This window comes from Canis lupus, chromosome X (assembly GCF_011100685.1).
Source record: "Canis lupus familiaris isolate Mischka breed German Shepherd chromosome X, alternate assembly UU_Cfam_GSD_1.0, whole genome shotgun sequence".
Classification (NCBI taxonomy): Eukaryota; Metazoa; Chordata; class Mammalia; order Carnivora; family Canidae; genus Canis; species Canis lupus.
Genome location: NC_049260.1, coordinates 108,163,564 through 108,189,890, shown reverse-complemented (window position 1 = coordinate 108,189,890; position 26,327 = coordinate 108,163,564). Strand labels below are relative to the sequence as shown.

The 26,327-nt window shown below is 42.3% G+C and overlaps 1 protein-coding gene across 1 annotated transcript in view; it reads right to left on the bottom strand.

The window, feature by feature from the left end:
• Positions 1–19,688, bottom strand: part of LOC611979 (transmembrane 9 superfamily member 2-like) — a 76,771-nt gene extending 57,083 nt beyond the window's left edge. The window contains exons 1-5 of the mRNA XM_038586617.1: positions 19,336–19,688; positions 16,574–16,641; positions 14,940–15,033; positions 10,883–11,010; positions 10,317–10,446 (exon numbers count right to left, since the gene is read on the bottom strand). Coding sequence (XP_038442545.1) covers positions 10,317–10,446; positions 10,883–11,010; positions 14,940–15,033; positions 16,574–16,641; positions 19,336–19,527 — 612 coding nt within the window. The 5' untranslated portion in view covers positions 19,528–19,688. The remainder of the gene's footprint in view (positions 1–10,316; positions 10,447–10,882; positions 11,011–14,939; positions 15,034–16,573; positions 16,642–19,335) is intronic.
• Between the last annotated feature and the right edge of the window lie 6,639 nt (positions 19,689–26,327).

Sequence of the window (26,327 nt, the reverse complement as noted above, 5' to 3'; positions counted from 1 at the left end):
TCATGCCAAATTCTATTTGCCAAATTTCTGGAGGAAAGCAAGAAGCCAGAGAGGTAAGCTGGGTGAGGGAGCACAGATGCAGCTTTTGCCCTAAGGACACCTGCTGTTCTGGGCAAACTTGAACTTAGGTTTGGGTAGCCTCATTAGATAAAGAGGAGAGGACTCTGGGAGGGCCCTCCCAGGTGAGAAAGCTAATATGAGACCCTCTGCACGTTAAGCTGAGACCACCCACTCCTCACAAACCAATACCCTCAGGGTAAAGATGAGCCAGAAGTAAGCCTTCTCCACACTCCCAAAGGACTGTAGGGAAGATGGCCTTGATGATAAACAGAAAAGAGGAGTGGGGGAACTGTCCTTGAACATTTGTGGCCACAAGCCAGCCCTAACAGAGATTTGTAGTTTGGATTCCCATCACCTAAGGGGCCCCAGGAAATTCAAGTTGTGAATTTGCTTTAAGGTGGTCCCAGACTGGTATTTTCCAAAGATGCTTTGCACAAGTAAATGAAAATCTTCTCTGGAGGAAAGGACTTTGATCCTAAGATTCAAAGAAACTCCACACACACTTTGGGGGGTGGGGTGAGGGGCAGAGGGAAAAAGAAAGAGAGAGAGAGAGAGAGAGAATCTAGAACAGGCTCCACCCTCAGCACAGAGCCCAATGCAAGGCTCCATCTCACTACCCTGAGATCATGACCTGAGCCAAAATCAAGAGTCAGTCGCTTAACCAACTAAGACCCCCAGGCGCCCCGCCACAATTTTTAAGAATCATGTATGTGCAGTCAAAATAATGAAGCACACAAGGAAAAGGGGCATCGAGAGCAAGAACCAGCAGAAACAAACTTGCAAAAATTTCAGATCCAGGAATAATCAGAAGCAGATTTAAATATATTTATTTACTTACTTATTTACTTGGGGGGGGTGAAGACGGGCAGGGAGAGAGAGAATCCCAAGCTGGCTCCACACTCAGCATGGAGCCTGGCATGGAGCTCAACTTGGGGCTCCATTCCACAAGCCTGAGACCAAGACCTGAGCCAAAATCAAGAGTCAGACACCTAACTGACAGAGCCACCCAGGAACCCCATTAAAAGCAGATTTAAAATTAACTACATTTACTAAACTGAAAAGAAGTAAAATACAGCCATGACAGCATGTGTATGAAATAGAAAAGTATTAAATCATGACTTAGCAAATTTGCAAAAGAACAAAATAAAACTTGCAGAAATTAGAAAATTAATCATTGAAATTAAAAATTCAATGCCTGGGTGCCTGGGTGGCTCAGATGGTTGGGCTCTGCCTTCGGCTCAGGTCATGGTCCTGGGGTCCTGAGATGGAGTCCCGCATCAGACTCCCTGCTTGGCAGGGGGCCTGCTTCTCCCTTTCTCTCTGCCTGCTACTCTTTCTGTCTCTCTCTTCAATAAATAAAAATCTTTTAGAAAATTAAATGCCTATCGGTTTGTTTTTTCAGGATTTTCGAGGTATGTTTATGAATGAAATAACTTATAAATTGATTATCAGACACCATGGCAAAGGGGTTGAAAATGTGAGAACAGGGATCCCTGGGTGGCTCAGAGGTTTAGTACCTGCCTTCAGCCCAGGGCATGATCCTGGAGTCCTAGGATCGAGTCCCACATCAGGCTCCCTGCATGGAGCTTGCTTCTCCCTCTGCCTGTACCTCTGCTTCTCTCTCTCTCTCTCTCTCTCTCTCTGTGACTCTCATAAATAAATAAAATATTTTTTTAAAAAAAAGAAAACGTAAAAAAACGTAAAAAAAAAAAAAAGAAAACGTGAGAACAAAATCTCAATAGGGTTGATATGAATGTTACCGTATTAACACATTTTTTCTTTTGTCTAGTTTTTATTTAAATTCTAGTTAGTGGGACGCCTGGGTAGTTCAGTGGTTGAGCATCTGCCTTTGGCTCAGGTCATGATCACGGGTCCTGGGATCCCTCTGTCTATGTCCCCATCTCTCTCTCTCTGTGTCTCTCATGAATAAATAAATAAAACCTTTAAAAATAAATAAATAAATAAATTCTAGTTAACATACAGTATAATATTAGTTCAGAAGTAGAATTTATTGACTCATCACTTACATAAAATGCTCGGTGTTCGTCACAAGTGCCCTCAATGTCTATGTTTATACGGGAAGAGACAAGTGAAGAAAAGAAATTATAGACTAGAAGATAGGCCAGAACACAGCACAGAAAAAAATGGAAAATACAGAAGGGAGATTAAGAGGCATGGAGGAGAAAAATAAAAACATTTAACACAGCTTTAATTGGAGTCTAAAAAGGAAAGGAGAAAGTATCTGACAATGGCTGAGAATTCCAGAACTGATAAGAGGCACCAATCCAAGAAACTCAAAAAATTACAAAGATTAAAAACAAAGCAAAACAAAAATCTATAACTAGACACATAATCATGAAACTCCATGAGCTCTTCTAAAGAAAGAGGTAAGTAATCATTCCATTTCATGGAATCTAAAATGCCACTAATTATAAAGCATTATTTTAGGGGCACCTGGGTGGTGTAGTCACTTAAACATCTGACTCTTGGTTTTGGCTCAGGTCATGATCTCAGGGTCGTGGGATCAAGCCCCAAGCTTAGCTCCACTCTCAGCAGGGAGTCTACTTGGAGCTCTCTCTCCCTTTGCCTCTGTCCCTATCCCTTCCCCATTTACTCTCTCTCTCTCTCTATCTCAAATAAATTTTTAAGACATTATTTTATGCACTGCTGAGAAAAAACATTGCCAATTAAACTTTGACAAGCCATCAACTGAAAGGGACACATCCTGATTTCAAAAATGTTAAAATATGGGAAAACATGAGTTTTAGAATCAATAAAATGTGCAATATAAAAATAATAAATGATAAAATAACAGAAGTGAGACCAAATGTCATATCAGTAAATGTAAATGGGCTTAACTCATCTATTAAGAAGAAGGGGCTTTCAGAAGATACCACAGAGCAAAACTCAACAATATGTTGTATACAAAAGACACACCTAACACAAAGAGGTTCTGAAAAGTTAGGAAGGGACAGGCAAAGCTACACCAAGGGAATGTAGGCAAAAAGAAAGCAAGGGAGTTAGACTTCCTCCTCCTGACATGATAGGCTAATGCAAGACCAGATTTATCCTTTCACTTTAAACAACTAAAAAATGCATAAAATACATGAAAACAACAGTTTTTAAACCTCAGACAACAAAGAACATTAAGAGATTGATCACTGGGGTACCTGGGTGGCTCAGTTGGTTGAGTGATCGACTCTTGGTTTGGGCTTAGTTGATGATCTCGGAGTCGTGGGATTGAGCCTCCCACACTGGGCTCTGAGCTCAGTGGGGAGTCTGCTTGGGATTTTCTCTCCCTCCCTCTGCCCCTCCCCTCTCTCTTGTGCTCTCTCTCACTCTCAAATGAATAAACAAATCTTAGAGAGAGAGAGAGAGAGAGAGAGAGAGAGAGAGAGAGAGAGAGAGAGACTGATCACCAAGAGAAAGGTAACAAATAAGGGGAGCCAGACTATTGATTCATGCTGACTTCCCACGGAGAATTTCAAGGCTTCGGTGCAAGGAAAGGGTACCCAAGCAGATCCCTGCAGTATTCTGGAATGGAAGAGACAAAGTTCACAGTCCAGGGACACCCAGGGGTGAGATGGTGTGGGGTAGACTACCAGAAAGAAGAGAGCTGCACAGAGCTTTCTGGAGCTATGCAGAGGGCTCTTTCATCCCAGCATTCATCACTACATGAGTATAAAGTGTGCCAGTCATTGACTTACTGCCTCTCCTCTCCAAATTCATTGTTTCCACCTCTATGAAAATTACCTAGGCCCTTTAAAAATGTTTCCTTTGCAAGAAGGCATTGAATGAAATGTTGTCAGTAGAGGGCGCTGGACAGACATTACCAGTGGACACAACCTCTAAAGAATTCATGGATCCTCCTGGCCTTCTGCAACCCTATGCTGTATGTTGGTAAATTGAATTTAAATAAAATATATCAAAAAAATAAAAATTAAAAAAAGAATTCATGAATCCATGTGTCACAACAAAAAGAGAGACAAAAAGACATCAAGGTTGGGGAGGGAGGGATGAATGGGCAGAAGGCAGAACACAGAAGCTTTGTAGGGCAGTGAAACTACTCAGTATTATAATGTAACAGTAGATACACGTCATTATACAGTTGTCTAAACCCCTGAAATGTACACCAACAAGAGTGAACTCTACTGAAAACTGCTCTCTCGGTGATAACGGTATAGGAATAAAGGCTTATCAATGTAACAAATGTATCACAATCTGGTAAATGATGTTGATCATGGAGGGGGGCTATGCATGTGTGGGGGCAAGGGATCAATGGGAAATCTCTGTATCCGCCTCTCAATTTTTCTTTGAACTTATAACTGATCTAAATAATAAATCTATTTTGGGGGGACCCTGGGCGGCTCAGTTGGTTAAGGGTGCAACTCTTGGTTTCAGCTCAGGTCATGGTCTCAGGGTCGTGGATTGAGCCCCATGCCAGACTCCACACTCAGCATGGAGTCTGCTTCTCCCTCTCCTTCTACTCCTCCCCCTGTCCCGCTCCCTTCATCTCTCTCTCTCAAATAAATAAATAAAATCTTAAATATAATAATAATAATAAATCTATTTGTTCAAAAGGACACATCATTCACCTCTTGATGAAAGAACGTATCACTACCTTATTTCACCAAAGCCATCAAACCTGAATCTGATCAAGCCACTGGATCCATCTGCCAATTTGCAAGAAATAAAAGAGAACATGCAGCACTGTTTGGATGAAAGACACAGGGACAAATGGATAGAAGTGTGATAAGTCAACTACTTTAAAATGCTAATTGGGGGCACCTGGCTGGTTCAGTTGAAAGAGCATGCAACTCTTGATCTTGGGGTCATGAGTATGAGCCCCACGTTGAGTGTACAGATTACTTAAATAAATAAAATTCTAAAATAATTTAAATGCTCATGGTAGAATCTAGGTGCTGGGTATATGAGTATCCATTATATAATGAATAAAGCTTTTCTACATGTTTGAAATTGCTCATAATAAAAGATTTAAAAAGATATATGATATATTCAAGTCTAGCCTATAGTGTCTAAAACTACAAAAGAAACTTAAGGAAGTGATTAGGATAAAAGTTAGAATAGTGGTTACTTTAGGAAAAGGATATTGTAAATAGGTAGGGATACCTTCTGAGTGGCTGGCCACATTCTACTTCCTGACCCGCTTGAGGTTGACAAAGCTGTTCCCCCTTGTAATAATTCATCATACTTTATATCTGTTCTATGTGGTTTTCCATATCTGTATTTCACAGCAAAAAGGCTTTTTTTAAGTCCATATCCTTTGACTCAGCAATTACCCTTACATAAACTTATCCTAAGATAATAATTAGACAAGAGTATACAGATGGTTGTACAACAATAACTACCATTCATTGAGTGCCCACTATATTTATTTATTTTTTTTTTAATTTTTTTTTTTATGATAGTCACAGAGAGAGCCCACTATATTTAGACACAGCTCCAAGCACTTCATTTTTTTAAGATTTTATTTTCTTATTTGAGAGACAGAGAAAGCAGGAGTAGAGGAGAGGAGGGAGTGGGCAGAGGAGTAGAGGGAGGTGCAAAGGGAGAAGCAGACTCGCCACTGAGCGTGGAGCGACTGGGATTTGATCCCAGGACCCTGAGATCCTGCCCTGAAGTCAGACCCTTAACCCACTGAGCCACCCAGGTGCCCCTCTAAGCACTTTATAAGTAGCATCCTATCTATCCTCACAACAACCCTATGTGGTATATACTCTCTTATTCCCATTTTACAGATAAGACTCAAGGAGAAAAAACAATGTTAAAACCAACATAACATTGTGTATCAACTATATTTTAACTAAAAAAAAATAAAATAGGGGCCCCTGGCTGGCTCAGTCAGATAAGCATCTGCCTTCAGCTCAGGTCAGGTCCCAGGGTCCTGGGATTGAGCCTCACATCAGGCTCCTTGCTCAGTGGGGAGTCTGCCTCTGCTCCTCCTCCTGCTCCTGCATGCTCTCTCTCTAATAAATAAATAAAATCTTAAAGAAAGAAAACAGCTTTTAAAAATAAAAAATCAATGTTCACTGCAGCATTATTAAATAACAAACATTATATGGTTTCATTTATTCAAGGAATATAAAAAATAGTGAAAGGGATTAAAGGAGAAAGGAGAGAAAATAAGTGGGAAATATCAGAGAGGGAGACAGAACATGAGAGACTCCTAACTCTGGGAAACGAACAAGGGGTAGTGGAAGGGGAGGTGGGCGGGGGGATAGGATGACTGGGTGACAGGCACTGAGGGGGGCACTTGATGGGATGAGCACTGGGAGTTATGCTATATGTTGGCAAACCAAACCCCATTAAAAAATATACAAAAAAATAACAAAAATTGAAAACACCTAATCATGATGAAGTGGATAAAAATTACATTCCAGAGGCTGGCTCAATATTTACCAAAAAATGAAAAAACTGGGGCACCTGGGGCAGCCCCAGTGGCTCAGCGGTTTAGCACTGCCTTCGGCCCAGGGCCTGATCCTGGAGACCCGGGATCGAGTCCCACATCGGGCTCCCTGTGTGGGGCCTGCTTCTCCCTCTACCTGTGTCTCTGCCTCTCCCTTTCTCTCTGTGTCTCTCATGAATAAATAAACAAAATCTTGAAAAAAAACTGGGACACCTGACTGGCTCAGTTGGAAGAACGCTCAACTCTTGATCTCAGGGTCATGAATTCAAGCCCCACGTTGGGTGTAGAAATTACTTAAAAATAAACTATTTTAAAAGATTTATTTATTTATAAATAAATAGAGGAGGGGGCAGGAGAAGGAGAGAATCTCAAGCAGGCTCCAACTCCCCACTGAGCACAGAGCCTGATAATGGGCTTGATCTCACCACCCTGAGATCATGACCTGAATCAAAATCAAGAGCTGGCCACTTAACTGACTAAACTACCCAGGTCTCCCAGTGAATTAACTTTTAAAAATAAATAAAAAGAGAACCTTTAAAAAATTATTATGTTCCATCCACACAATGAAATATTGTGAAACTGCTAAAAAGCATAAGCACTTTCTTGTTCTTGTATTCCATCTATATATGAATAGATAGGTAGATAGATACTGACCACGGAAAAAAATTCATTATAAACTTCTAAAACAAAGAAGTAGATTACAGAAATAAATATATACATATATTATTTACGTATGTATATAAAATAATCCCACTTAGATTAAGAAATTACATATCCATAAAAAGAATCTATTAAAATTGAGGTGGATTATGGAGAGATTCTCACTTTGTACTCTTTATACCTCTGGGTTGTATGAGGTTTTTTTTAATATTTTATTTATTTATTCATGAGAGACCTAGAGAGAGAGAAAGAGGCAGAGACACAGGCAGAGGGAGAAGCAGGCTCCATGCAGGGAGCCTGTTGTGGGACTTGATCCCGGGACTCCAGGATCACGCCCTGGGCCGAAGGCAGGCGCTAAACCACTGAGCCACCCAGGGATCCCCTAGTATGAGGTTTTTATAAACATGTATTTTGTAACCATGTTGGAGGTGGTTGCACAATGTGAATGTATAAATTTTTTTTAAAGATTTTATTCATTCATTCATAGAGACACAGAGAGAGAGAGAGAGGCAGAGACACAGGCAGAGGGAGAAGCAGGCTCCATACAGGGAGCCCAATGTGGGACTCGATCCCAGGACTCCAGGACCGCGCCCTGGGCCAAAGGCAGGCGCCAAACCGCTGCGCCACCCAGGGATCCCTAAATTTTGATAAAAGTCACTGCTACCCTGGCCAACTATAGCTCTTTATTTTTTTTAATTTTTATTTATTTATGATAGTCATACAGAGAGAGAGAGAGGCAGAGACATAGGCAGAGGGAGAAGCAGGCTCCATGCACCGGGAGCCCGACGTGGGATTCAATCCCGGGTCTCCAGGATCGCGCCCTGGGCCAAAGGCAGGCGCCAAACCGCTGCGCCACCCAGGGATCCCCAACTATAGCTCTTTAATTCTATTGGTCCATTTATTCTTCACAGACTTGGTCTTCAAAGATGTGGTTTTTACATCATCCCAAAGAACCCACTTTCATATATGCTATCAAACACAGACTATATTAATCAAAATTTCTCTTATTCATTAACTCCTCTCTTCTGCCAATTCTCTTTTTATTTTTTTTATTTTTTTATTTATTTATGATAGTTACAGAGAGAGAGAGAGAGAGAGAGAGAGGGAGGCAGAGACACAGGCAGAGGGAGAAGCAGGCTCCATGCACCGGGAGCCCGACGTGGGATTCGATCCCGGGTCTCCGGAATCACGCCCTGGGCCAAAGGCAGGCGCCAAACCGCTGCGCCACCCAGGGATCCCTTTTACTTTATTTTTTAAGTTTATTTAGTTATTTAAGCAATTTCTACATCCAACATGGGACTTGAACTCATGACCTGAGCCAGCCGGGTACCCCTTCTCCCTTACTTTAAAACAATTATCAATTGCCAATTAAGCAGTTGTTTGCTGCTTCTCCTCCCATATGCCCTATCTCAATGTTTCCTATTGTGAAGAATACATATCACTGGGGATAGATGAGATGATTTTAGGTAGCAGGTGAAAAACTATATTCTACTCTACTTTTATATCTACATATTTGAAAGTGAACAAAAAAATATAAGCAGTACACTAAACCTATATTTTCTGGGATATTATAGTTTCCTTTCTAAGTAAATTTGTTATGGATTATCAAAAATAGATAAATAATGGGCCTTGGGCTGGCTCAGTTGGTAGAGCACGTGACTCTTGATCTCAAGGTTGCAAGTTTGAGTCCCACTTTGGGTATAGAGATTACTTAAAAATAAAAATCTTTAAAAAAACAATTCAGGGGCACCTGGCTGGCTCAGTCAGAAGAGCATATGACTCTTGATCTTGGGGTCAAGAGTTGAAGCCCCAATGTGGGTGTAGAGATTACTAAAAATAGACACAAAAATTTTTAATAAATAATAATATAAGGTGCCTCAGATTTGGCAAAAATCGCCAAGATGACAGTGCATAAATGACTGAAATTTAAGAAGTATTGCCCTTTTCTCTGGAAAGAAATAGCTAAGGGTACCATCAGTTAGATAACCAAGCCAGAAACTGGGCAGTCATCCTATACTATTCCTTCTCCCGTCTACTTTGTCCCCATCGCTGACCTGCATCGAGTCTCCACACATAAAACAGATTAAAAGCAATGCTTTCCTGGTTGAGCTCTTTCATGGCCACTCAGCCTTTTAGTCATCCTCCATGACAACCCCAAGACACTCCTGTTAGTCTAGCGCCCAGGGGGAGACTGTTTGATAACCACAAGGCAAAACAATGAGATTGGGACTGCCAAGCTAAAAAGATCTGAGTTGGGGGATCCCTGGGTGGCGCAGCGGTTTGGCGCCTGCCTTTGGCCCAGGGCGCGATCCTGGAGACCCGGGATCGAATCCCACATCGGGCTCCCGGTGCATGGAGCCTGCTTCTCCCTCTGCCTGTGTCTCTGCCTCTCTCTCTCTCTCTGTGACTATCATAAATAAATAAAAATTTAAAAAAAAATAAAAAAAAAAAATAAAAAAAATAAAAAGATCTGAGTTGGAGTCCTACTGCTGCCCCTTAACTAGCTGTATGCCTCTAGTCATGTCACAACCTCTCGGAGACTGAGTTTCATCATCCGTAAAATGGCAGCAGTAGATCCTAGCAATAGCGCTGTTCTAAGGATTAAATTAGTCACTGTATAAAGTAATATAACATTGCTCCTGGCACATAACAGGCATTCAATACGATTTCCCTTACCACAGCACAGAGGACCTCCCTCCATGACCTGGCTGCTGCCTACTACTCTCTGTTTCAGCTTCATTTCTAGCTGTATCTCCCAAACCCTAAACCTTATACCACAGACATGCTCGGCTCCTCACAGTCCCCCAATCATAGCATCCTGGTTCAGATTTCCAAATTCTTGATCACACTGATTTCCCCTACTATAAATGTTCACCCATCCATTTATTTCACAAATACTTTTTCATTCTCTCCATTATATCCTCCTTGTCTGTAGTCTCCTATCATAGAATATTTTATTGTACTGATTTGTCTACAGGTCTGTCTCCTTAGGACTGTGAACTTCTAGAGGGCAAAGACCATGTGTACTTGAGTTTGTATTCCCAACACCTAGCACAAAACTTAGAAAATGGTAGGTATCCCATTAATGTTGGCTAAGTGACAATAATAGAAAGCAAATTATAAGTGAAGCAACATTCTTATATTTCTATAGCAAGTTCTCAACACTTACATGGATAATGCAAGCATCTTTCGATACACCCGTTTTGGTAATAAAACATCCTATCGGGAATCCCGGTGAGCAGTACTTTCTTCCATCCTCAATATCCTGACACCATATTACTGGCATGTTATCAATAATCCTAAGTATAAATATTTTAAAAATAAAAGATTTAACAACCATTTCACACCAAGCAGTACCAATATCTTCTGGCATATATTAAAGTTCAAATTTTAAGTCAAAGTCACAAAGAATAGGGATCCCTGGGTGGCGCAGCGGTTTGGCGCCTGCCTTTGGCCCGGGGCACGATCCTGGAGACCCGGGATCGAATCCCACATCGGGCTCCCTGCATGGAGCCTGCTTCTCCCTCTGCCTGTGTCTCTGCCTGTGTATCTGCCTCTCTGTCTCTCTCTGTGTGACTATCATGAATAAATAAATAAAATCTTTAAAAAAAAAGTCACAAAGAATAGTATACCATTTCAAGTATCTATTAAAACTACTTCTTTATAAAAAACAAACTACTTTGGAAAAGACTTCAAAAATTAAGTCATGTTATCTCAGTGTTATCTCAAACCTACCAGTGATGTTGATAATTTAGCTGCATTCCTTTCTTCAAAAAAGCCAGCTTTCTCATGTGGTTGTCATTTTCTGTATCATAGGATTTTACACAAACTTTTCTACATGTTTCCGTTTTGTTAAAAGAGAACTGTTAAGAAAGTATTAAAAGAGTAAAAGATTTGAGTAAATTTTATGAAACAAGTATCACAAAATAAGCACTTTATCTTATAGATAAAACTTTCCCTCAGAGACTTCAGTGTACCATCATCCTCAATACTATCTCCTTTGAATTTCCATTTATATCTGAAATGATTATACTACACACATGCACACACATAATATGCTTTTACCACTAAGCAGAAGAATTTGCCTTCTTCAAGAACATATAAGGTGAGATATAATATCCACTGTAGCTTCCTAAAAGCACCTTGATATATATAGAACCCTTTACTTAAAAGTAGAAATAAAATCCCTTGTAGTGATGATCACACAACACTGATTATACTAAAAAACATTAAATTGGACACTTTAAGGGGCGCCTGGCTGTCTCTGTCAATAGAGGATGTAATTCTGGATCCCAGGGCTGTGAGTTTAAGCCCCATCTTGGCTGTAGAGCTTACTTTAAAAAATTGGACACTTTAAGTGGATGAATTATTTGCCATATGAATGTCTCTCAATAGAGCTGTTACCAAAGAAGTGATAATAAAATATTTGATACTTTTACTATGAAACCTCTCATATACAAGTCTAGCTATGGGGGATTATCAGGGTAAAGGAGCACTGTTATCAATCAGGAAATAATGAGCAAAAAGAAACTATGAAAAATAGTTACAGTTATCACCTCATAGCCTGAAATCATACAAATATCAACCAAAAAGTTTCTTCTTGGCAACTGAGAAGAACACTGTTTTCTTTCTTTTTTTTTAAATACCATCATGTTTCTTCATTCCAAGGAACAGCATTTCTTGAAAAAGTTCACTTATCTATTAGGACAATGGTACTGCATGGGAGTATTTTGTGCTACTTTAATTATCAAACAGCTAATGCCTGACACACAGAGCAAAGGAATAGATCAGTGGAGAACCCAGAATAGGTCTACACAACTATGTCCGTGTGATTTTTTGACGAAGGTGCAAAAGCAATTCAGCGGAAGAAGGATAGAGAGTCTTTTCAACAGGTAGTGCTAAAGCAACTGCACATTTAAGACAAAAGACCCCGAAAATCAAAACCAAAAACAAAACCTGTAATTTCCATCCAAACCTCATACCTTGCACAAAATACCGCAAAATAGATCACAGACTTAAATATATACAGACTTAAAACTATAAAGTTTTAGAAGAAAACATGAAAGAAAAATTTTAAAACCTAAAGGCTATGACATCTCCTTAGAGTTGACACCAAAAACGCAATCCATAAAAAGAAAACTTAATTATTGGACCTTATAAAAATTAATGTTTGCTCTGTGAAAGACTTAAGATGAAAATATGGGGCTGCTTGGCTGGTTCAGTTGGTAGAGCATACTACTCTTAATATCAGAATCATGAGTTTGAGGGGATCCCTGGGTGGCGCAGCGGTTTGGCGCCTGCCTTTGGCCCAGGGCACGATCCTGGAGACCCGGGATCAAATCCCACGTCGGGCTCCCGGTGCATGGAGCCTGCTTCTCCCTCTGCCTGTGTCTCTGCCTCTCTCTCTCTCTCTGTGACTATCATAAATAAATAAAAAAATTTTAAAAAAAAGAATCATGAGTTTGAGCCCCACATTGGGTATAGAGATTAGTTAAAAACAAAAAAAAATTAATATTTTATTTATTTGAGAGAGAGAGACAAGAGAGAGCATGAGCAGGGGTAGGGACAGAGGGAGAAGGAAAAGAAGACTCAATGCTGAGTGGGGAGCCCAGGTGCCCCAAACATAAAATCTTAAAAAAAAAAAAAAAAAAGATGATGCAGGACATCTGGGTGGCTCAGTGATTGAGTTTCTGCCTTTGGCTCGGAGCATGGTCCTGGGGTCCTGGGATTGAGTCTGGCATCAGGCTCCCCTAGGTCTCTGCCTCTCTCTATGTCTCTCATGAATAAATAAGTAAAATCTTTTTTAAAAGGATGATGAAGGACAGCCCGGGTGGCTCAGCGGTTTGGCGCAGCCTTCGGCCCAGGGCGTGATCCTGGAGTCCCCAGATCGAGTCCCACATCGGGCTCCCTGCGTGGAGCCTGCTTCTCCCTCTGCCTGTGTCTCTGCCTCTGTGTGTGTGTGTGTGTGTGTGTGTGTGTGTCATGAATAAATGAATAAAATATTTAAAAAAAAAAGGATGATGAAAACACAAGCTACAGACTGGAAAAAAACAATTTGCATGCTACTGTTGCAACAAAGGAATCACACCTCAGATATATAAGGAATTCTGAAAACTCAATAGTAAAGGGACAAACAATCCAAATATAAAATGGGGGAAAGAGGAGACAGGGGCACCTGGGTGGCTCAGTTGGTTAAGTCTCAGCCTCTTGGTTTCTGCTCAAGTCATGATATCAGGGTTGGGAGATCGAGCCCTGTTGTCAGGCTCTGCACTCAGCAGGAAGTCTGCTTGAATATTTTCTACCTCTACCCCTCCCCCACTCTCTCTCTCCCTCATTCTCTCTCTCACACACACATGCACACAGACATACACACACACAGACATACACACACCAGTGAGTACAGGTAAAACTAGTGAAATCTGAATAAGCTCTGTGCACTGTACCAATGCCTATTCCTCGGTTTTGCCATCGTACTGCAGTCATGCAAGATGGCTATCATTGGGCAAACTTGGGCACAGGGTACAATGAATGACAGCTCCCTGTTCATGGTTTTTTGGTAGCTTCCTGTGAATCTAGAATTATTTCAAAATAAATAATTTTAAAAGAACTTAAACCCTGGGGATCCCTGGGTGGCTCAGCGGTTTAGGGCCTGCCTTTGGCCCAGGGCGCGATCCTGGAGTCCCGGGATCGAGTCCTGCGTCGGGCTCCCGGCATGCTTCTCCCTCCTCCTGTGTCTCTGCCTCCCTCTCTCTCTCCCTATGTCTATCATAAATAACCAAATCTTTTTTGGGGATCCCTGGGTGGTGCAGCGTTTTGGCGCCTGCCTTTGGCAAGGCACGATCCTAGAGACCCGGGATCGAATCCCACGTCAGGCTCCCGGTGCATGGAGCCTGCTTCTCCCTCTGCCTGTGTCTCTGCCTCTCTCTCTCTCTCTCTGTGTGACTATCATAAATTTTTTAAAAATTTTTTTAATCTTTAAAAAAAAAAAGAACCTAAAGCCTGATGGTCTCCCAAGTGTATACATAAATTAAAATTGACTGAACTATATACTTTCTTCTTTTTGTTTAGTTTAAGTAATCTCTACACCCCATGATGGGCTCAATCTCATGACCCCAAGACCAAGAGGCACATGCTCCTCGGACTGAGCCAGCCAGCCTCCCCTAAAGCATATATTTTCTTTTTTTTTAAGCATATACTTTCAATATGTGCAGTTTTTTGTACTTCAAGTAGATTTCAATGAATTTGGAAAAAAGAAGGAAAAAGTTAATGCCTTCATAATCATACTGCTTATGAAAACATTCTTACTCTATCCTCATATCTATTAAGATATTGAAGGTAAAATCAATAGCCAATGACAGTCCAATGACATGTGCTTATACCACCATACCCAAAATATGCAGGAACAATAAAGTAAACTTTTTTTTCTTTATAAAGCAAAAATAAAATTTGAAAGGCAAAATCTTTATCTGGAACCACTACCTACTGCAGAGAATTTCAAGAGCACATTTTCATGCATTCTTCTGGCAACACCACAACCTATCTTTCCTTTTCTTCTACCTCTTTTGAAAACAAAGACTCTGCAACAACTTTAAGTAGCCAGTTTTGAAAAGATTGGAGTTCCACATCGGGCTCCCTGCATGGGGCCTGCTTCTCCCTCTGCCTGTGTCTCTGCCTCTCTCTCTCTCTCTCTCTCTCTGTGTGTGTGTGTCTCTCATGAATAAATAAAAAATAAAAAAAAATTTGAAAAAAAGATTCAATTTAAAATAATATTTAATAAGATCCGCTGAATAACCTTATAGGGAGATGATGTTATTCGTTCTCCAAATAGTACTTGTCCAAGATTTTCAGAAGGGTTTCTCTTTCCGGATGCTTGACAGAAGTCAAAGCTAAAGGAGAAGTTTAGGTAAGGTTAAAAAAAATCAGCAAATCTATCTTTGTAATTTGTCAAGCCTCTTCACCATTAATGGTAGATACTTCTAAAAACATGACCCAGAAAGTGTCTAATTATGATTTAAAGACCTCATTATAGATTCCTTTTTAAATTGTTTAACCTCTTATAGCTATGAATTCATTATTTAAAATGCTCATGGTAGGGATCCCTGGGTGGCTTAGCAGTTTAGTGCCTGCCTTCTGCTGAGGGTGCAATCCTGGAGTCCCGGGATCGACTCCCATGTCGGGCTCCCTGCATGGAGCCTGCTTCTCCCTCTGCCTGTATCTCTGCCTCTCTCTCCTCTCTCTCTCTCTCTCTGTGTGTGTGTGTGCGTGTCTCATGAATGGATAAATAAATAAATAAATAAATAGCTCATGGTACTTGATGCTTGTAATGTAGGTAATCAAATCTTTAAAAAAAACGAACAGTATTTTCAGGGTTAAACTTCAAATAACATAAAAATAAGCAAAGAGCAGTTTCAAATCTGTACTACTTCTAACCTGAGATTAGAAACTGCTATTATTAGTTCAGATCAAAGGGGAACTTAACAACATAATCCCTCCTCAAATACATGCCCACAGATTCACACACAAATCAAACGGTTACTACATGAAAAGAATTACAACTACCTCTAAGTAAATGTCAATATATAAAATTGAATATAAAATGGTAGAAGTGAGGATCCCTGGGTGGCTCAGCGGTTTAGTGCCTGCCTTCGGCCCAGGGCGTGATCCTGAAGACCCGGGATCAAGTCCCACATCAGGCTCCCAGCATGGAGCCTGCTTCTCCCTCTGCCTGTGTCTCTGCCTCTCTTTCGCTGTGTCTCGTGAATAAATAAATAAATAAATAAATAAATAAATAAATCTTAAAAAATAAAAAATAAAATGGTAGAAGATAAAAAGCAATGGTAGGCTCGTGTAATATTTTAAATGCTCATGCTAACACCCTACATTTAAACCTAGTATTTTAATGGAAATTAGATCTGATTTTACTTCTGTTTATTTAGGAAATAAAGTAATACCAAGGGGAGCTACAATTATTTTTTGAAAAAGTACATTGTTTGTTGTTATTCTCAAATGCTTGATATTGATCTTGATGATGTGATACTGGCTCACCACTAAACTAAGCACTTGCATCCATTAAAAACATTAGTATAAACCTTCATATCCCATGTTTTAGAAAAAAACTACAACTCCACAATGATTTCTTAAAGCCCAAAATGTAGTAAATTTCTAATTTGCTTCTCTTAGAATAATCAAGTATAGCAACTTCCTAAATTTTTAAGCATTTGTCTCACTCTGAAAGCTTTTTATCCTAATCGTTTTGTTCCTGTTACTCTTATTATAAAATTACCACCATGTTTCTTAGTATATCTGGGGCTTTCATTCACTGTCTTTAAAAAAGTAAAACACATTTTAACACAATAATATTGGAATTATGATATAACCAAAATTATATCAATTATATCAGATATAATTATAATATTTATAACTTACGTATTATATTCATAAGGTAGAACAGATTCTGCTGAATCCAATCTATTTACAAATAGTGGTATGGATGACTACAAAAAGAAAAGAAAGCACTCATTAATAATACAAAATAAAGGGATGTCTGGGTGGCTCAGCGGTTGAGAGTCTACCTTCGGCTCAGGGCATGTTCCCAGAGTCTTGGGATCAAGTCCCACATCGGGTTCCCTGCATGGAGCCTGCTTCTCCCTCTGCCTGTGTCTCTGCCTCTCTCTCTCTCTCTGTCTCTCTCTCTCTCTCTTTCATGAATAAACAAATAAGATATTTTTTTTAAAAAAGAACAAGGATGTTCTTTACACAATAATATAAATTGATCTCTAAGCTATATTGTTAAATGATAAAGGCACATGAAGATGAGAACAGTATGCTCCCATTTGTGTAAAAAAGAAAAAGAGGAAAAGAATAATATAAACACATAGTTGTTCATTTATTCATGAAGTCCCTAGCAGGACACATGAAAACCTGGTAATATCGGTGCTCTTCAGGGAGGGTTACTATGTGACTAAAAAACCCAGGTAGTTGAGACATTCACAGAGAAAAATCTCTTATCTGTCTCTAACCTTGTATATGATTCTAAGTGAGATCATTAAAATCAGGAGGATGAACATTTTTGTAGACTGACATATATTTCTTTTTTTTAAGATTTTTTATTTATTCATGAGAGACACAGAAAGAGAGAGAGAGAGGCAGAGACACAGGCAGAAGGAGAAGCAGGCTCCATGCAGGGAGCCTGTTGTGGGACTCTATCCGGCTCTCCAGGATCACACCCTGGGCTGAAGGCAGAGCTAAACCACTGAGCCACCCAGGTTGCCCTAGACTGACATATATTTCAAATTACTTTTCAAAGACTTCAAGTTTAACTATTTTTTTAAAATTTTAACTATTAAATCAATCTAAATGCTATCACAAGGCAGCAAAGAGACAAGCCCTGGAGAAGGCCCATTGCACAGGAAAAACAGACTGATCTCTTTTATAAGAACCCCAGACTATAATAAAGAGATGCAATTCCTGGTCCTAGATTGGATTCTAGTTTAGTTATTTCAGGGATAGCTAGGAAAATCTGACTATGAACTTGGTAATACATGAGATAAAGGGACACCTGGCTGGCTCAGAGGTTGAGTGTCTGCCTTTGGCTCAGGGTGTGATCCCAGATTCCCAGGATTGAGTCCCACATTGAGCTTCCTTCATGGAGCGTGCTTCTCCCTCTGCCTTTGTCTTTGCCCCTCTCTGTGTGTCTCTCATGAATAAATAAATAAAATCTTAAAAAAAGAGAAAATCTTCGCCTAGGGACACCTGGCAGCTTCAGTGGGAGGAACGTGTGACTCCTGATCTTGGAATCTTGAGATGGAGCTGCAATTGAGTGTAGAGATGAGTTAAATAAACTTTAAAGAAAAAAAGAAATCTCTGTCTAAAAAAATCTAATACTGATGATAGTTACCATTTATTTAAATCTTACTAAGCACTAGGTGTAATTGTGCTTTTCAAAACATTGTCTCGTTTTATTCTCACAAGTCTGAGCGGTAAATAATATCTTGGTGTTTGCAGGTAAAGGGCCCAGGGGAGACAAAGTGCATTAATAAGAATTAAGGAGGTAAAAAGCGTGAGACCGAAGGAGTGAGGAGTGACAGAAACATGGTGGGGATGTAACTAAGACTACAGTGAGGTAGGTGAGAGAATGAGTGAAATAGCCGATGGGGATTAAGGAGTGCACCTGTGATGAGCTCCAAGTCTTTGCATGGAACTGTGGATAACTAAATTGTACAACTGAAACTAATAAAACACTGTATGTGAACTAGTTGGAATTTAAATAAAAACGGAAAGAAAAAAAAAAAGACCACAGTGAGTTTGTGAGTCCTGAAAGGGAGAGAGTACATGGGGGACAATAGGAAAGGGAAGAAGACAGGGAGAGGAAAGAGCCAAGGCGTGGGAAGGTACGGAGCTGCGACAGAGGAAGAGGAGCTAAAAGAGATGGAGAAGCAGCCCATAGGGAGAGAGGTGAGGGAGGAGCTCAGAGGAAGGCGGAACAAAAGAACCTAAGGGCGGTGGAGAAGGAGCACTTCTAGAAGGAAGCAAGAGAGGGCGTGCCCAGAGGGAAGAGGAAGAAGGGTGGAGTCAGGCAGGAGGGGCAGGGCCCAGAGGGGAATCTTAGAAGGAGGGGCGGGGTGTAGGGGAAGGGAGGAATGAGGGGCGGGGCCGAGATACGGGGGCGTGGCCAAGAGGGAGGGGAGGGGCTGTGATGGAAGTGAGGGACGGAGGGGTGGAGAGAGATGGGGCGGAGCCTAGAGGGAGGGGCGGGGCCGAGAGGGAGGGGAGGGGCTGCAAGGGAAGGGAGGGAGGGGAGGGGAGGGGCCTAGGGGAAGGGAGGGAGGGGGCGGAGCCAAGAGGGAGAAGAGGAAAAGCTGAGATGAAAGGGAGAGAGCCAAGAGAACTTTTATGCTGGGGGGAAAGGAGGAGTTATTAGGACGGAGGAAGAGCTGAGCGGGAGTTGGACGAACGGAGACTAAGGGGAGGAGCCAAAAGGGAGGGAAAGAGAATCTGGGAAAAAGAGAGGTCCGGATCCTCCAAGTGCGAGGCTCAAAGATAGCGACATTGAGACACCCAGTCATAGAGAGGGCTTTGGCGTTCTGGGTCAGAGGCAAAGAGCTCGCGAATATGGTCTCCCCCGGTGTGCCCCATACCCTTATCTGAACCCCTCCCCTCACATATCACTGCCTTCCACTGGTCCTCACCTTGCAGGCTGCATTCTTTCCGGCCGCCGCCTCGCAGAAGTTAACTGGAGCCAACCCGGGGAGGTAGAAGGCCTCGCTGCGGACGGCCTGAAGCCCCAGAAACAGGCCCAACCCCAGGAGCCACCTCAGCCCTGGGAGGGCGAGCCTGAGGCGGCAAGGGTTGGTTCCCATTTGGGAACCACGAGTACTCATTTGAGGAGCCGGCTCAGGGCTCGGGGACACACACTACAGGCGAGATCGAACCAGTAGAGGAGAGAAAAGGAAACGATAAGGAAGAGCTGCGTACCGGGACGAGCCGAGACCACTAGTGGGACTAGAACTCTGGGGAAAGCCAGTTATTGCGGCGAGACGGTGGCCTGGAACCCGTTGCTAGGACGCCAGGCTGTTTCTGAGCTCACGCAGTACGCATGCGTACGGTTCCCCGCTGAGTCTCCCCCAGCCCACCCTCCACCTTACCTCCCAGACTGCCCCCCCCAGTGCCCCACCCGCAGCCGGGCACTTTCCCGCGATTGGAGGTGACTCTCGAAGCGGGGGCGGGGGCGAGGGGGACAGGATAGACTGGCTGAGAGGTCTCATAATCGCAACATCACAGCATCATAGGCTGTCGTGCCCTCCCCGAGTTTGCCACAGTCCCAAAGTAGCAGTGTTAGCCGCCCCCCACCATCCTCACTTCTCCCTGCCAGGTAGTGGGACAAGAAGGGGGGAGAGGGGGGAATTCCGGGGCCAGGCTGTCCACTATGGTGGGTATTAGGCGCTTGAAATGCAGCCAGTCCGAAACTGATGTTCCGTTAAGTGTCAAATGCACACCCAGTATCACAGACAGCATGGATAAAAGAACGCAAACCTCTGCGTTTTTATACTGATTGCATGTCGAAATGATAATATTTGGAGTCAGTTGCGTTAAATAAAACACTATTAAAATTTAGTTCAACTGTTTCTTTTTAAAGTGTGGCTGCATGGGGCTCCTGACTGGCTCAAGAGCATGAGCCTCTTGATGTCAGGGTCGTGAGTTCAAACCCCATGTACTGCCTGTAGCCTACTTAAAAATAAATAAACAAAAATAAAATGTGGCTGGCAGAACATTTAAAATGACATGTGGCTTGCATCATATTTCTTTTTTTATCTGTTAAGGCAACTTTAATATAAATAGATGCTGCAAAAATAATACAGGAAAACAAAGCAATGCAGCCATACAAATGAACCAGTTCAGCTATTCAATATTTTTATGCTGTCTGTGATGATACATGTATCGCTCAATGTAAAATAAGTTCTGGCATCATTCCTATCTGGGAGACACAACCTTTATTTTACATTCATGATTTCAGCAGAATATGTTTATTATATTATGATTCAATGAGAATCTGAAAAATCTTAAAAATCACCGTAAGAAAGAAAACCACACACACACAAAAAGTAAAAGCCCCCCACAATAATCACATTCTGGAGAATGCCAGATGGACTGATCCTAAATATCTTTGTTGAAGTATGGTAGACACACAATATTACATCGATTCCAGGTGTCCAACAGTGATTCCACAAGTTTACAGTTCACTGGCACTGTATTTCTATTGGACAGCGCAGGTCTGAGGAAGGAGGATGGAAGGGTAAAAGACCAAAGAAGAGAGAGGGTGAGGGAAGGGTGGCTCTTAGTCTTTGAAAGAAAATTTTCTTTCTCTTAGCGGCAGGGATCTTGTTTTTCGACCTCTGTAAGAATCGTCATGGACCTCAATTTCTGCTCCTTGTGCTGTCCTGTAATGCAAAGTGCTTGTATTTGGATCTAGACAGTATTGTAGGTATCATCCAACAAATATAGTAGAAGAGCCGATCATTTTTCCTCCTTGTCTGTCAAGAGCTTTGGAGAACAAGAGGTCACTTTTTTCCTGAGATCACTGCGCTTCGCCAGTGTGTCCAGGGTCTCTCACTCGCAGAGGTCTACGTCCTCTGGTGATTGGCGGGCGGCAAATGCAGGCAGAACAAAGGCAGAGAGGGCTGGTGGTTAGCAGAGGCCTGCAGAATTTAGCGAGTGAACTCTTGGGACTAGAGAGGCAGGAAACGTTGTAGGAGAAAATGTACCAGTGATCAGAGTTCGCAGCGTTGTGCGAGAAGGGAGAACGAACTTGACTACACGGACTGGAGCAGCCCTTGTAAAGATTTAGAAAACCGGATAAGGTGATCAGAAGGGGCACCACGTTTGTGAAGAGGAACGGGAAAGGGCAGCCGAGAAGCGGTAGGGTGGTCACGATTTGAAGGAACCAGAGCGTGTATAAAAATCTTGCGCTTCACCACTGCATTTCTACCCCTTTCTGGTAGCCTTTGGATGGAAAAAGGGTACGTGTTAAAATAAACGGGATGTTACGCCAGCCTCCTCGGCCTGGGCCGGGGCATCTAGCGGCTGCGCTAAAGCCCCCCGCGAGCGGGTACGCGGCGGGACTGGGCTCCCTACTGAGCGAGAGAAGGCGGCTCGCCTCGTGAGGGGACCGCGGGAGATGGTGCCACCCCCCTCCCACCCCCCCCACCCCACCCCCCGCTTCCCCGCTCCCCGCCGGGGCGGGTGTGCCACCCAGCTCACCTACGGGACGCCGGCCCCCTCCCCTCCGCAGACGCCAGAGACAGTGAAGCAGGAAAGAGCAGCAGTCAGCCTATTCGTGATCCTTTTTTCCCTCATCATCATCCTCATCTACAGCTCCGACTGTGGCTCTGAGGTCTTCCATTAAAGCTCCCTGCAGGGCCCTGTCTGTTAAACTCAAGAAATGAAGCATCACCGAGGGCTACGTCCCCATTCTCAGCAGTAAGATGCAGCCCTCCTGGTGTCCCCACAGTGTGATCCTCGACAGCTCCAACCACCTGCTGGGCCTGAAATGAAAGTGGCTCATTCTGCTGGATTCTCTGTTCTGCCTGCACTCTAGGAGTTGTCTTCTGCTCCCCACCCTCACCACCCCTAAGATACAGAAGCCCCAGGGCAGCCTTGTGCAAACCATTCACTAGGCAGGCCTGGCTTTGCCCAACTCCAAGGCTCCCCGCCCCCATGTGCCAATTCGAAGACCTCTTCCAGAGGCCTGACTGCCACCTGTAACTAGAGATAGTTTTATTTCTTCCTTTCGAGTCCCTATGCCTTTTATTTCTTTTTCTTGCCTTGCACTAAATAGGATTTCCAATAGGATATTGAATAGAAGTACGAGGAGACATCCATATCTGTTCTCCATCTCAAGGAGAAAGCATTCAGTCTTTAACTGAATGCAGTATGGTAAGAGCTATAGGCTTTTTATATTTGTCCCTTTATCATGTTAAGGAATTTCCTTTCTTTTCCTAGTTCACTGAGCGTTTTTATCATGACTGGATATTGAACTTTATCCAATGTTTTGGCAGTATTTCTTACTAAGACTATTAATATGATGCACTACATTGATATTTAAATATTGAATCAGTCATGCATTTCCAGAATAAACCTCACTTGGTTTGATAATGAGGGGGGCGGAAAAAGGCAGCAACAAAGCACATGATGCTATATTGTGGTATGGAGTGCAAAATTTACAAGGCTTTTAAAAGATACAATTCAAGAGAGAGAGAGGCAAACCAAGAAACAGAGGCTTAACTATAGAGAACAAACTGATGGTTATAAGAAGGGGGTTTGAGTGAAACAGGTGATGGGGATGAAGGAGGGCACCTGTTGTGATGAGTACCAAGTGTTGTGTGACAGTGTTGAATCACTATGTTGTACACCTGAAATTCATATTACACTCTGTTAACTGGAATTAAAACAAAAACTTTTAAAATAGAAAAAGATCAAAGAAATTAATTTCTTAATGTAGTCTATGCCCTGAACTCCAGGGAGACATGGGTTTCCCCTTCATTAGGAATATTTTAGTGGAAAGTGAAGAATACATTATTCATTTTATTTGCCTACTTGTCTCTCTCCCTCTACTGAAAGTTGGCTTCTTAAGCACAGGATCCTTTTTTTTTTTTTTTTTTTTTTTTTGTCTTCATATTCCTAACATGGACCCAGACACTTGATAGGAGCATACGGGATAAGAAAATGTTTTCTCTACCCTTCAAGATTCTTTTTTTTCTTTAAGATTTTTTATTTACTTATTTGACAGAGAGGGAGAGAGGGAGAAGCAGACTCTATGCCAAGCAGAGAGCCCAACTCAGGGATCAATCCCAGGACCCTGAGACCACAACTGGAGCAGAGTCAAAGGCAGACGCACAACTGACTAAGCCACCCAGGTGCCCCTACCCTTCAAGTTTCTTTTCACTGGTCTTAGAATTACACTGACATAAAACAGATTAACAGGAGAAAAATCTTATTTAATTACATACATATGGGGAATCCACAAAAACATGAGAGATTTCAAAAACAAAACAAGAAAAAATGACGTATATTTGTCATTCTGAATGAAGGAGAAGGGAGTAGGGGCCTGGAGCTTCAAAAGGAAGCCACCCAATTCACAAGAAATTGAAAAAGAGTAAATGTTTTGTAAGCAAACATTTGCCAGGCTATACAGAAACAATGACACAGAAAAGAATTTTAACAGACTTTGCCAAGTTCCTCTCTGTCTTCCACACCTAGATTATGTTATACTATAATTATCTGTGACTATAGCTCCCTTTCTAGAACAGGTCCTCTATCTAGATTCTTTTGTAGGGGTGAAGAGGGAGAGGGAAAGATAATCTTAAGCAGGTTCCATGCCCAGTAAAGAGCCCAACACACAGGGCTCTATATCATGACCCTGAGATCATGGCCTGAGCTGAAACCTAGTCAGACACTTAACTGACTGAGCCACCCAGGTGCCCCAAGATTCTTTTAGGTGGTTAAGGGGAAGGTAAAAAGAAAAAGAAGAAAAACTTCCTAGGACACCTGGCTGGCTCAGATGGAAGAGTATGTGCCTCTTGATCTCAGGGTCCTGAGTTCAAACCCCATGAACACATAAAACTTTTAAAATTTTTTTTGAAAAGAAGAGGGTAGGGGATCCCTGGGTGGCGCAGTGGTTTGGCGCCTGCCTTTGGTCCAGGGCGCGATCCTGGAGACTCGGGATCGAATCCCACGTCGGGCTCCCGGTGCATGGAGCCTGCTTCTCCCTCTGCCTATGTCTCTGCCTCTCTCTCTCTCTGTGACTATCATAAATAAATAAAAATTTAAAAAAAAAAAAAAGAAAAGAAAAGAAGAGGGTAGGACGCCTGGGTGGCTAGGCGGTTGAGCGTCTGCCTTCAGCTCAGGGCGTGATCCCGGAGTCCTGGGATCAAGTTCTACATAGGGTTCCCTACATGGAGCCTGCTGCTCCCTCTGCCTATGTCTCTGCCTCTGCCTCTTTGTGTGTGTGTGTGTGTGTCTGTCTGTCTGTCTCATGAATAAATTAAAAATCTTTTTTAAAAAGCTCAATTATAAAGAGAGAGAGAGAGAGAAGAAAAAGAAGGAAGAGCCTGGGTGGCTCAGTCCATTAAGCATCTGCCTTCTGCTCAGGTCATGATCCCAAGGTTCTGAGATTGAGCCCTTCATCAGACTCCCTGTTCAGCAGGGACCCTGCTTCTCCCTCTCCTTTCTGTGCTCTCTCTCTCTCTCTCAAATAAATAAATAAATTATTTTTAAAAATTTTTGAAAAGAACAACAAGAATCAACCTAAAATAATCCACATGCTAAAGACATGCATTTTGGAGTGTCAAATTTTGCTGCCCCAAAAGCAGAATACATTGATTCAAATAAATGAAAAGATGGAAGAATGAAAGCCATGTAACTTACACTGTAGCAGGGATTTTTCTTTTTTTCGTTTTCTTTTCTTTCTTTCTTTATTTGACAGAGAGAGAGAGAGAGAACACAATCAGGGGGAGCAGCAGGCAGAGGGAGAAGGAGAAGCAGACCCCTCTGCTGAGCAGGGAGCCCCATGCAGGGCTGGCTCCCAGGATCCTGGGATCATAACCAGCCAAAGGCAGGTGCTTAACTGACTGAGCCACCCAGGCTCCCCCACAGGGATTTTTCTATATTTTACCTCATTTAGAAGTCAAAAGAGGATGCAATCCAAAGATGAGAGTGTTGATAACCAAGATAATCCCCCCTTTATTTATGTAGTAGTAAATTTTACACAGTTCTTGCCTATCCACCTTTTTTAAAGATTTTATTTATTTATTCATGAGAGACAGAGAGAGAGAGAGAGAGAGAGAGAGGCAGAGATACAAGCAGAGGGAGAAGCAGGCTCCATGCAGGGAGTCTGACATGGGACTCGATCCCAAGTCTCCAGGAACAGGCCCTGGGCCAAAGGCAGCACTAAACCGCTGAGCCACCCAGGCTGCCTGCCTATCCACCTTTGTACGTGATCCTCCCAGTGCCCATGTGAGGTAGGCAGGGTAGTTATTTTATGTGAGGGAACAGAGGCCAAGAGTAGTTGGTTTGCTAGTCCAAGGTCACACAGCTAATAGAAGACCAAGTCAAGGGTAGGAAACAGGTCCCCTGAAATCTAATTTAGTTCTGAAATACAATGGTATTAAAAGGGAGTGCACAGTGGCAATACAAAGGAAATAAAATCATTTTATGATATAGCTGTCAAATTTCCAGTTACATCAACTATGAAAGAAGCAAGTAAAAGATTGAGTGAAGCAGGTGAACCTGAAGTTAGGAGCTATCCTTGACAATGGTGCACAGAGAGATTTCACCATGAAACTTGTGATATGCAGTGTCACTCAAACAAGTGTGAAAGGGAGAGGAATGGCACTTCCCCAAAGTGGATGCTTCAGGTTGCAATAAAGAAAATGTAGGGACGCCTGGGTGGTTCAGCGGTTGAGCATCTGCCTTCAGCTCAGGGTGTGATCCCGTGGTCCTAGGATCAAGTCCCACATCAGGCTCCCTGCATGGAACCTGCTTCTCCCTCTGTCTCTGCCTCTCTCTGTGTCTCTCATGAATAAATAAAATGTTTTTTAAAAAAGCAAAGAAAATGTGTAAAATAGGGCGGCTGACTGGCTCAGTCAGTTAAGCATCTGCCTTTGACTCAGGTCATGTTCTCAGG